This window comes from Liolophura sinensis, chromosome 1 (assembly GCF_032854445.1).
Source record: "Liolophura sinensis isolate JHLJ2023 chromosome 1, CUHK_Ljap_v2, whole genome shotgun sequence".
Lineage (NCBI taxonomy): Eukaryota > Metazoa > Mollusca > Polyplacophora > Chitonida > Chitonidae > Liolophura > Liolophura sinensis.
The window spans coordinates 13,480,173-13,491,995 of record NC_088295.1 but is presented as its reverse complement, the minus strand read 5'-3'; the positions used below and the strand labels follow the sequence as shown (position 1 = coordinate 13,491,995).

Here is an 11,823-nt window from a genome sequence, read left to right as displayed (position 1 = left end):
TTTCGTGCATGCTGCTCGGCGATGAGCCCTTTACGTTACCTAGGTAACGAATCTGGAAAAACAGACATTGCATAAGGTGCAGTTCGGCATGACGAGTCCACAGCTTATACACACACTGACAGTTCACCAAAGAGGAGCACTTTACGCTGTCAAGGTCACCCAGCTTAAGTCGAAACAGGAACTGCATATTTACAGGAGTGCTTATTTACTGCATGTGCAACTGCTACCTGGATGGGGTTTTTTTTTCTTCGCCTTTTCAGTGTGAACTACCGCAGCAGGTGTTGTTAAGGCTTCATGTCTTCTTGAAGCTCAACCCTCATCCCGTTTTGCAAACTGTCCGAATTGTGTTGTAATTCTAAAAGTGAACAAGACACAAAATGCGTACATAGTAAGCCTGCACCCCTTGGGATTCTGTAATTTAGATGCGGCTTGGGCACCTTGCATGCCATTGGGGTGTTGGTGCTGTTGGTCCTTTCGTTTATAGCTTTTGTCTTGCGGTAGCCGGTTATCCTAACCAAATGCGATTTATGTGAATGAGCAAGGGAATCCGCTACGTATAGAAGTGGTACTGGCCTGGGTTTAATCCTGATTTGGGTCACGACTTTAAACCATTTAAAGGATGAAAGTATTGATCTGTACTCCCAAGATATACCAAGTACAATAGGACAGGCATCAAGTTCTGGTCAGGAAATGTATTTTAATTGTATCGATGGGCGACGTGTTTGGTGTCTTCAGCGTACAGCGCTCAAATGCATCAAACATCAGAATATCTTGCTAGATCTTAAGAATATCAAGGGATATTCTCTACCACAGTTCTAAATAGGACTATATCAATTCAACCTTTAGGACAACTCAGCAGCAAACATATCAGGACTGTCATTTCCGTAAATTCACAAAAAAGTTTCAGCATTGGTGTCATAAAGTCTTGTTCACAACTAGGTGACATTGTGAAAATGTCTAGATCAGCAAAGGTACAGCGTTGTGCTATACGACAGATAAAATGTTGAAAGCAAAGTCAAACCCCAATCAATCAATAAGTCAGTTAATCAATGACACACCTTACACCCAATCATCCGCGATCAAATCGAGGAAAACAGTAAAGCTTATACACAAAACCTTGCAATTTAAGCACGTATTTCAACAACTGGCACACGTACTATAACTATCGTGTGTAACATAACACACATGAAGTGCGAAGAATGTTGTGTGGAGCTGAACATCGTGATGAAACGTTGACGACAGATGAATTGGTGGCAGTTTTGCACTCTGGAACTTTTCCTGCAAAGCCAGCAGTTCTGCGCAGTTCACAGGGGCTATGTGCAGATGCCAACACTTACAATGTTGCCAAACTTCCCGTAAAACTCAACTGATAAATTGCATTAGCCACATGCAACAAGGAATATTCCGACAACGGTATGTTCTTTAAGCTCCATGGTAACTAGAAGCTGCGATGTTAACCCTTTGAGAATTACAATTGCTGTACATTGTTGTGTACAAGTATAGAGACAGACAAAACGCTTTGTACCAATCTAAACGGTTCTCTTGATTGTGGAATCATTGGTGTGAATATATAGTGACAGGTTGCGTTAACGCGTGTTAACAACTCCTGGCTGGAGATTAAACACCTTTCTTTCCCTCGACACACTGAAATAACATATTCATTCGAACCTTAAACAACAGTTTTATTATGTAACAGCAATATAATATAACACAAAAATTGGTAAGGCATTTGCTAAAAAAAAGAAAACAGACCATGCAGTGGAATACAGCTTCGGGTATAAGCCGCCATAATGTGTACACACGCACAAATAGCAAGCCGGTGCACACCAAGACCAGTGTGAGTGTGGGACGTATACAATGCAGTCAAAACACATTCAGAAGTCTAATGAAAGGATATCCTTCATCCCATTAAACATATACCTTACCAGACCAATGTAACAGACCAAACACAAAGGCTTGGGGCGATTTTGTGCATTTGGCACTTAAGCCTTACGAATCTCGCTAAACAAAAAACCACCACATATATAACGGCTGATACAGTTTCATTTTGACACCCGTACATACATTGTTTATATACTTGCAGAACATTGCCTGGAAGAAATAGGGTCTAGGTCTGTAAGTCATCGTCGAGGGAACAAAAAGTGTCCATCGTGTCAGAATCCATATACACGTGTCTATTCGAAGTAACTATACGTTTGGATATTATAATTCTGTTAAGTTCCATGAGTTATACGGAAATCTAATGCAGAACGTGCCACAAGCATTAAAAAATAAATTTCATATGTAAACGGCCTCAATTAAATCCATTACATATTAAAATGATAAATGCCCAGTAAAAGTGTATACGTATATCTCATGTGCCACACAATGAAATGAATCCAGTGGCTCGAAATATTTAAAGGAATGATAGGATGATGGTGGGGAATTAAGAGAGGAAAAATCAGTCCCGGAATCGTTTGATTGTATATGGTAAAGAGTAGATGAATGCAAATACACGGTTTTTTCTTTAACATCTTTACATCCTAAAGGAAACGTTTTTACTGGGTGAAACAATGGCAGGTCGAGGGGAAAAATAGGAAAAGAAAATGGGTACGAATTTCGTAGGTGTTTGTCGGATTTCTATTTAAAATTTCCTAATTACTTGTATTTTTCAAGCTCGTTTATATATACATGTTTTGCCCTTAAATGTGACTATTGAAAGAAAAAATTTTTACCTGTGTGGAAATATTTTGAATTGCAGTAACAGTCCACAGCCAAGTGGTAACGAATGCATAACGTTTTTGTGTATACATGATGGAATTAGGTCTTTCTTATAGCACGAAAACACGCCCTGCGCTTCCTAAACACTGCTGTGCTTGCAGTGGTACACAGCGTGGCAACAAAAATACACATCCATGTAATTTTTGTACCAGTAGTACACAAACTGTGCAGTTTATGTCGCACATCCATCATGGCGTGTATTTATGATGTTTTCATTGTGGATGACGTTTTAATGGTGGATGTGCAAATTTAGCGTAGTCATTTTTGGAGAATATAAAAGTGGTAAGCCTTTGCCAAAAAAATGTACCCTATTTAAGCAGTAACAACACATGATGCTGTTTCTAAGGGAACGTGTCCGAAAGATATTTACATCATCTATAACATATGGGATTTTTTTCTTCATTGCCTGAAGCCTGTAGTCATATTCATCAGAAAGGCCTTGTTCTCAGCATATGGCTTTTCAAGGCTATGTGTAAATGACATAAGACGAGATGTAGAGGGACATATAGCACAAAATAGATATGCTATGAATATCTTCTTTTAGACAGCATATCTATGTAACTCACTTTGTGTCACACGCGGTATAGCCTCTCAAGGGAATATTTTATGGAATCACTCCAAGTTTGCAAGAATGCTTATCATGACTACGAGTATTTTTAGGTGGGTTTAAAGGGTATGACAGATTAGCATATTTGATGAAACTATAGGTCAAACTTACATCGATAATGCCTAACTATTGAAAAAATATACAAATGTCACACAAACAAGGATTGCATAGTTGTATCAATTGCTACCATATGTGTAAAGACATAAGTTAAAACATTCTAGGAGATATAAATAATAAGGTGTTCATAAATTGAAGTTGACATGGAAGATCTCATATAGGTTCAACAACATGTTAAATACAACTTCGATATCTAAAAACTTTGTGGATTAAGATGGGATGAACTATGTCCAAACCATGTGCTATTTCTGGAGTTAAATTTGACCCAAGACCATTTGAATCTTATTTATTTATTCATTTATTTATTTATTTCAATGGCCAGCATTATGGTGGGAGGAGACCACACGGGTTGTGCCCTTGGGAAAAACACAACAATACGCAGTTTGCTACCGGACCTTCATACGCAGAAATTCAGGGTTTCATACAAAAAGGAAACTTGCATCTACATGCGGGACAAGCCTAAGCACGTCTTGAACTCACAGAGACTGCAATGATGAAAGGTTCCCTGTTGCGCTAGCACGCTAACCACTTAAAGTGAAAGAATGATGACCATACAGGGCATATATTATTGAAGCATAGGTTTGGCACCTTCAAGATGGCGAATATACCCATTGTTCGGCTGCACACACATGCACTACTACACCAAACAGTCTATTGTCTTAGTAAGTCATAACGAAAAACAGATGCAGCTAAATACATGGTTATCCTTTATCTATAGATGAAGAAAATATGAATATTTCAGTGAGAAAGTTGTAACACATCACACGTGTGATTCGTCAGGTTGAAAAGAGCCTGAGTTAGAATGAGTAAGGAAGAACAATTGTCTGATAAGTGCACCATATAATGTGTTTTGTGTTGATGAGAATGCTTGGCATAAAAAATCCAGCTTTTTGCATATGCAATGGCGCCTATATGAGCGTCTCAAGTCGGTCAGCCAGCCAATCGACCAATCCTAACAATATGACAAGATCAGCACCTTTATGTTCGCCACAAGAGGCTCAACATTCAGTCGGACTTGCACCGTAGTTGGACTGCCTCACGAGAAAAACAGCTGAGCGAGGTTCCACTTGCTCTGACCATGTGCATGTTCACTTTTTCGACCACGTGTTAAGTTGCCATACAGAGTGAGGAGAACTGATTAAGTCTCCGGATAATACCAGAACATTTTTGGCTGCTTAAAACCTAAGAAAGGAGAACAGCAGATGGTTTCACACATGCAGGTGTAGAAAAGTGCTGAACAATTCGCTGGAGCAGTACCTAATAAAACCGAACGCTGTTGTGAAAGATATCCCGTAATATGTGTTGCTTTTTAACAAGGACCAGTGCGTTACGTTGAATTGAAAGTCAAGAATTCCAGGACTAGGAAGAATCAGGCAGTGTCAAGTAGAAAATCCTCATGCACTTGGTCCACCATAACAGCGACTCCCTGGTAGGTGGAAAACCGGAAGAAGGGCAACAAGGATTCCCTACATGATTCATCGTGTTTCTTCGAATGATCTTAACGGGGAACAAGCATAGCCCCCACTTCGGTTGAATGGCAACAAGAAGGTCACTGCAAGCAAGAAAAGAGTAACAAACATAAATAAAGTCATGATTTGTAGACTGTTGTACTGGAACATCCATTTGATTGCCGTTTAAAGCCATACTCCAAAATATTTCATTTATGAGAACACTGCCAGCTTCAAGGGTGAAAGAAACGGGTGTGGCCTCAGTGTACAGCAGAGTACCTTTGGCTAGTTATTTACAAGACTTTCTTACGTGTGGAGTGATTTCAGCAGACATAGTAGAAGACAAATGGTCTGCAAAGAACGTACTGCACAAACGCCCACTAAAGGCATCTCGAGCAATGAGGGTCGGAATTCTAGAAAAACCAGTCTCGCCTATCAGATTGAAAGACAAACGTCTAAACCCCTCGGCCACGACAAAATCTTAAACAGATAAACTAAAACAAAAGAGAAAAACTGTGTCAGCTTTACGCGATTAAATATTTGACAGAAAAGTTTCTACTGCACAACGAAATTTCACATTACAATTACGGCTGCAACTATTATTTATTTATTTATCTGACTGGTGTTTTACACCGCACTCAAGAATATTTCATTTATACGACGACGGCCAGCATTATGGTGGGAAGAAATCGGGCAGAGCTCGAGGGAAACCCACGATCATCAGAAAAGAAAGCCAGCATGACCTGGGCTTGAATTCACAGCAACCCCATGGATGGGAGGTCCCTGCGCCATTGCATCGAGCTGGCGTGCTTGTAGCCAGGCACAACTAGACAGATTTTGGATTTACCACAAACTATTTAAAGTGGTATTACGAAAACCAAAAACTATTTAGCCGTCAAAAAGGTATGTGTCTACAAAATGTTGATCAACTGCATGTATGGATCTACTTTACCTGCGAGGCATTGGGGTCAGAGTAGTTCAGAGAGGCCTGTAATATACGGAAGGAGCGAGACTGGACATTAGGGTTGGTGTAAGCGGTGTACCTTGTCGGTTCTTCTTCAACCTTGGACTCGTTCTCGCTTGTTGTTTCTTGTTGTACATCAACTGCTCCTCTGGAGATCACCAACACACAATGTTATGGTATAAACAAATGAACTTTCACTGACAAATGTATTTCCAGATAGAATAACAGAACGTGTTTACTTGTAATTCGCACGCGCACAGCAGTTTATGGTATTGTGCATGGCCAGATGTTTTATTTTTTACGAAAAGCCATGGAAATGAAAATCAGCGTAAAGCGTGTAAAGAGACGAGGAAATTGTGTTTGATTGATATATCAGCAAAACCTCTCTTTGACACAGCGACAATGGGATATAACAGATAACAGCATAGAAAGTAAAACCAGACTAGTGACGACAGTGTGATAGTTTGCAAATCGTCACACATATTATTTGTGAAATCCTGCCTCTAGTTAGATTCTCATTCTGACTGTCCATGTATATGATTAAAAATTAGCAATAAACACGTTCTCTAGGATAAAGGCGATGTTGGTTGTAATTTATTAGACGTCGCTAGTCTAGAATTATTCAAAACGCTATGACGTGGGAAGGTCTGACAGCAACCTCTGGATGGTCGTGGGTTTCGCCCAGGCTCTGCCCGGTTTCCTCCCACCATAATGCTGGCCGCCGTCGGATACGTGAAATATTCTTGAGTACAGCGTAAAACGCCAGGCAGTAGGTAGGGTATACATGTATGCCTGCCCAGGTGTGTTAACGTAGAGCTCTGCGGTAGCAGCTTGGCGTCAGTCAGTATGTCGGGTATACATGTATGCCTGCCAAGGTGTGTTGATGTAGAGCTTTGCGGTAGCAGCTTGGTGTCAGGCAGTAGGTGGGGTATACATGTATGCCTGCCCAGGTGTGTTGATGTAGAGCTCTGCAGTAGCAGTTTGGCATCAGTCAGTATGTCGGGTATACATGTATGCCTGCCCAGGTGTGTTGATGTAGATCTCTGCAGTAGCAGCTTGGCGTCAGTCAGTATGTGGGGTATACATGCATGCCTGCCAAGGTGTGTTGATGTAGAGCTCTGCAGTAGCAGTTTGGCGTCAGTCAGTATGTCGGGTATACATGTATGCCTGCCCAGGTGTGTTGATGTAGATCTCTGCGGTAGCAGCTTGGCGTCAGTCAGTATGTCGGGTATACATGTATGCCTGCCAAGGTGTGTTGATGTAGAGCTTTGCGGTAGCAGCTTGGTGTCAGGCAGTAGGTGGGGTATACATGTAATCTTGCCCAGGTGTGTTGATGTAGAGCTCTGCAGTAGCAGTTTGGCGTCAGTCAGTATGTCGGGTATACATGTATGCCTGCCCAGGTGTGTTGATGTAGATCTCTGCGGTAGCAGCTTGGCGTCAGTCAGTATGTGGGGTATACATGTATGCCTGTCCAGGTGTGTTGATTAGGAGCTCTGCGGTAGCAGCTTGGCGTCAGTCAGTATGTCAAGTATACATGTATGCTTGCCCAGGTGTGTTGATGTAGAGCTCTGCGGTAACATCTTGGCGTCAGTCAGTATGTGGGGTATACATGTAATCTTGCCCAGGTGTGTTGGTTTTCTCATGGCCCCTTGCCCATTTTTTCCAATCAGATGCTTCATATTGGTTCCACGCATATACCAAGTATATGCAAGATAACCACAGCTTGACATAAATAAATGGAGACTACACCCATATTTCTTTATACCTTTTAACGAGCAGATCTAACTCGTTTCCGGCTCGAAGTAGCTCCACCTTGGCAGCATCATGGTTCAGAGAGACAGCCGGCGTCTGGCCTATCCTCAGCAGGCCATCCCCTACCTTGAGACCAGCTTTATCTGCAATACTCTTCGGCTTCACCTGGAAGACATCAACTCATGTGAATGAATACAGCTTTATATAAACACACAACAAAATATTGATCGGAGCTATATAAGAAATCAGCATGAACCTCAGTCACATAAACTGACGGCCAAAAGAAACTTAACGACTCCGTGAGTTAAATTTAACCAGCCTTTTCAGCAAATTAATACCAAATTATTGTAGGAAAACATTGTACGAAGCATATTCCCATGTGCGACAAGCGTCATATACGCTCACACGAATTTGTTTTTGAGACAACGAAGAAAGTTGAAAAATCACGTGACCCATGCATGGCCGCAACTGCACATGTAATAAGTGTATAAAAACGTTACACAAAATGTGCTGGACTTGCACACTGACTAAAAACCACCAAAGCATTGCCTCGATTGACTCCAGAACAACGCGAGAGGGCCGTGGGTATGATGTCCGTGGGAGCTACCTATGCCCACATTGTAAGGACCTTCGGCTGCTCTCGTGTATCTGTGTCAAACTTGATGCAGACAGACAGGGTAGACATCGGACAAGCCAAGAACAGGCAGGCCTAGGGTAACTACACCCAGAGAAGATCGGTACCAATCGGCAGACTGTGACCATGAGACTCATTCACACAATTAACGCCTATCGACCATTCAGAGGGCAGTTGTTGACAGCTGAACATCGTCGCCAGAGGTTGCGATGAGTTAAAACTGTACGCCGTTGGCAGCGACGTGATTGGCAACGTGTTGTATTCACGGAATAAAGCCGCTTCTGCCTGTTTCGAGCCGATGGCAGACAGCGAGTTTACCGTCGAAAAGGCGAACGAACGGCTGCATCATGCGTGCAGGAGGTGGTACCGTTTGGCGGCGGCAGCGTGATGGTATGGGGTGGGATTTGTGGAGAGGGACGAACACCACTGGTCATCATCTACGGGAACCTAACAGCTCAACGTTACGTGGATGAAATCCTACGTCCTGTTGTCCTGCCATTCTTCAGCAGCAGCCACGTGGTGTCTTGTACCAGCATGACAACGCCAGACCCCATACAGCTCGAGATGTGCAGAGCTTCCTGGACGCCAACGACATCAACGTCTTGCCGTGGCCTGCACGTTCCCCATAGAACACCTATGGGATATCACGGGTCGTCGAGTAAGACAACAGCCACACCTTTCAGTCAAGCGACAAGAACTGGCGCTCGCTCTCCAAGATGAATGGTAACGAATTCCACGTCATCTCATCAGACGACTGACTTTTTCTTTTGGCCGTCAGTTTATAGGATATCCATGATATCTGAAAGAGCCTGTTTCTTTTTTAATTAATTTACTGATTAGATCGATTGTGGTTTAATGTCATACTCAAGAACATTTCATTTATAAAAGACTGCAACCATTATTACGGGTTTGGGAATCTTGAGTAACCGGAATAAATCACTTTTGGTAACTACATGAGAAACTATCCCAAGTGACACATATTTTCATCTGCTTGCAGAGCATATCATATTGTAGAAAGACTAGTGATACAATCAATAACTGTCCTGTAGCAACCCAAGGACATCTTCACCATTCCGCCATATACACGTCCCCAAAAGGGGCTTTTAACAAAGAATGAATGACAAAATTCTTGAGGTTTAACGTCGTACTTAATAGTATTTTAGTCAGGAGTCATTAAGTGTGTGTACACATACTGTGCCTTCTGATGGCAGGGCGAGAAAAGCGGTATCATGCCGGAGAAACGAGATATTACATCCCATCGAGTTATGCACATTATACTGACACCGGCCAGTCAGTTATGTTTCCTTGCTCTGACCTCTCAGTGTTGAGCGCCAAGCGAGGCAGAGACTAGTACGGTTTATACAGCCTTTGATATAACCCGTCCCGGGCTTTTAATAATCTTATAGTGTATACTTATAATATGATCTTGCATAACTTGGGAGAGGGACGCCGCAAATGGTTCGACTCTGATCACCAAGGTTCAATTCCGGACCTGGACTGGGACTTTGCACATTGCCCCACTTAAATTGTTTGCAAGGGCTTTGGTGTTTAGATCATTAGTCATACGGTCGCTAAATACCACTTGTCTCCCACCATTATGGTGTACACATCTGTGCGTCAGACACAGTTCGTCAGTATAATTTGCTAAAGGCCTATATTTTGCCCGGGTGCTCCGATTTCTTCCATCAACAATACTATCCATCATATCGTATATGAGTGAAAATGTCAACACTGTGTGGCATAAAACAACATATTTTAAATAAAACGAATGTGTATCAGTAAGTGGATCGGTATGCTATGTCATCCTTTACATCCGAGCCGGACAGTTGTCGACGATTTTTGATGATCCATATCCTGTATGGCTGTGTATACCCTGTGGTTTTGATTGTATAGAATTATGTGTTTTTGTATCATGCCATATCTTTAGCAAACCTTACTAATACACGCATGACAATGTCCAGGCACACGTATATGTGTATATACATTCATGCATTTTATCGTCAGCACATAGCCTTTGGCAATACTTCTTTTTTCTTAACTTGCCAACCACTTTTTTAAATATGACTGATCATGAGTGACCTGTTTATAGTGGTTTGGCGGCGACACTGGACCAGGTGACATTTAACACGCTTGACCTGTTGGTCCAAGCGAGCAATCACTAGAGCTTAAGAGAACGTCGTTAATGACTTAATATTCCGTAGCAGTCTGGGAAACTGACAGCCACGGACTCCTGCAAACAGATCTATGCAGGCCAGTATATAGTACACCCTCAGTGGTTCAACGAGCTAAAAACGCTGTGTTATCTATATATACGCTGTTAAACAGTACTAAACTACCACGCTACCTTTCTGGCTTATACAGAAAGTAAGATATGGAACACACTACTGTGCTTGTCATTTCAATAACACATGCTCACTCTGTTTTCTGTCCACGAATACAAGTGTTATGTGTGCCGAGAGGAAGAGAAAGGGCTATTACAACCAGCCGACACACTGTAAGTTCACTTTATTTAGATGTCCGTAGAAATTCAGTCTATTCTCGATTCAGGCCTCCAATAAAATCCAATACCAACTTGCAAAACTGTCGACAGTACGTGTTTATTAAGATCGTCTAGAGTTTCACGTGTACACCTTAAAAGGTTGCCCGTGTGCTTCTCGGTTCGTCTTGGTAATGTGTGTGCCACACGCCGGGAATAAAGCTCACGTATGAGTTTGGCTTGAGTTATGGAACTGGTAAAGCAGAAACATATGTGAGTTTTATGTACACTACGCGTCCATCTGGCCTCCACTATAACATATATATGGCCACTAGAGAACCACTGACCATGAAGACAGCCAAACCCTTATAGCCTTTACGCACATTGTAAAAGTACTGTAGGCATATGTACAAGTTTCAATGATTTTAACACCACTTCAAATGTTAAGTAGTTGGTTAAACCTTGGCATTTCAAAACAATATACCCAGAGGTTATTTTATACAAACCTTTTGGATGTAAAGACAGGACCCGTACTCAAAGCCTCCCTGCAAGCGAAAACCCCAGGGTGTGCTGTTCTCGTTTCTCCTCAACTGGACCAAGATCGGCTCATCCATCTCGCGAACTGACAACTACCCGGATAAAGACTAAAAGACGACGACAGCTGTGTGAAAACAGAGCAGTGGTTGCGGCTTAGGCTTATCCAGTAGTCGCGTTCCCAGAAGTACTCCGGACTTGCAGCTCTCTTAACGCGCTGTCCTCCTAGCCTATTTTCCTTAACCACGAATTCCAGCCTGTCATAAAGTAACCTGCCACGCACTGTGGCAGGCATTAACAACAGCCTGTGACGTCACACTCGCGTTCGCTACTTGTGTGTAGTGGACCGCGAGTTCAAGGCAATCCTGTATGTACATGTATATAAGTAAACAATATCACACACATGGCACGCCCCATACAAACATATGCAATGGCCCATGGGCTTTGTTAACACAAATATTTCTATAACTTACGTTTAATGTATGCTTAGTGTAAGTAGAACATATTACACAGCTAATTACACGAACGAAT

The 11,823-nt window shown here is 42.1% G+C and overlaps 1 protein-coding gene across 1 annotated transcript; it reads right to left on the bottom strand.

The window, feature by feature from the left end:
- Window positions 1-3,782: 3,782 nt before the first annotated feature.
- On the bottom strand, window positions 3,783-11,487 carry LOC135471918 (PDZ and LIM domain protein 7-like). The gene is made up of 4 exons (XM_064751361.1): window positions 11,265-11,487; window positions 7,662-7,813; window positions 5,885-6,044; window positions 3,783-5,036 (listed from the first exon to the last, which is right to left on the bottom strand). The coding sequence occupies exons 1-4, from the start codon at window positions 11,370-11,372 to the stop codon at window positions 5,034-5,036; spliced, it is 423 nt and encodes a 140-aa protein (XP_064607431.1). The 5' UTR covers window positions 11,373-11,487; the 3' UTR covers window positions 3,783-5,033.
- Between the last annotated feature and the right edge of the window lie 336 nt (window positions 11,488-11,823).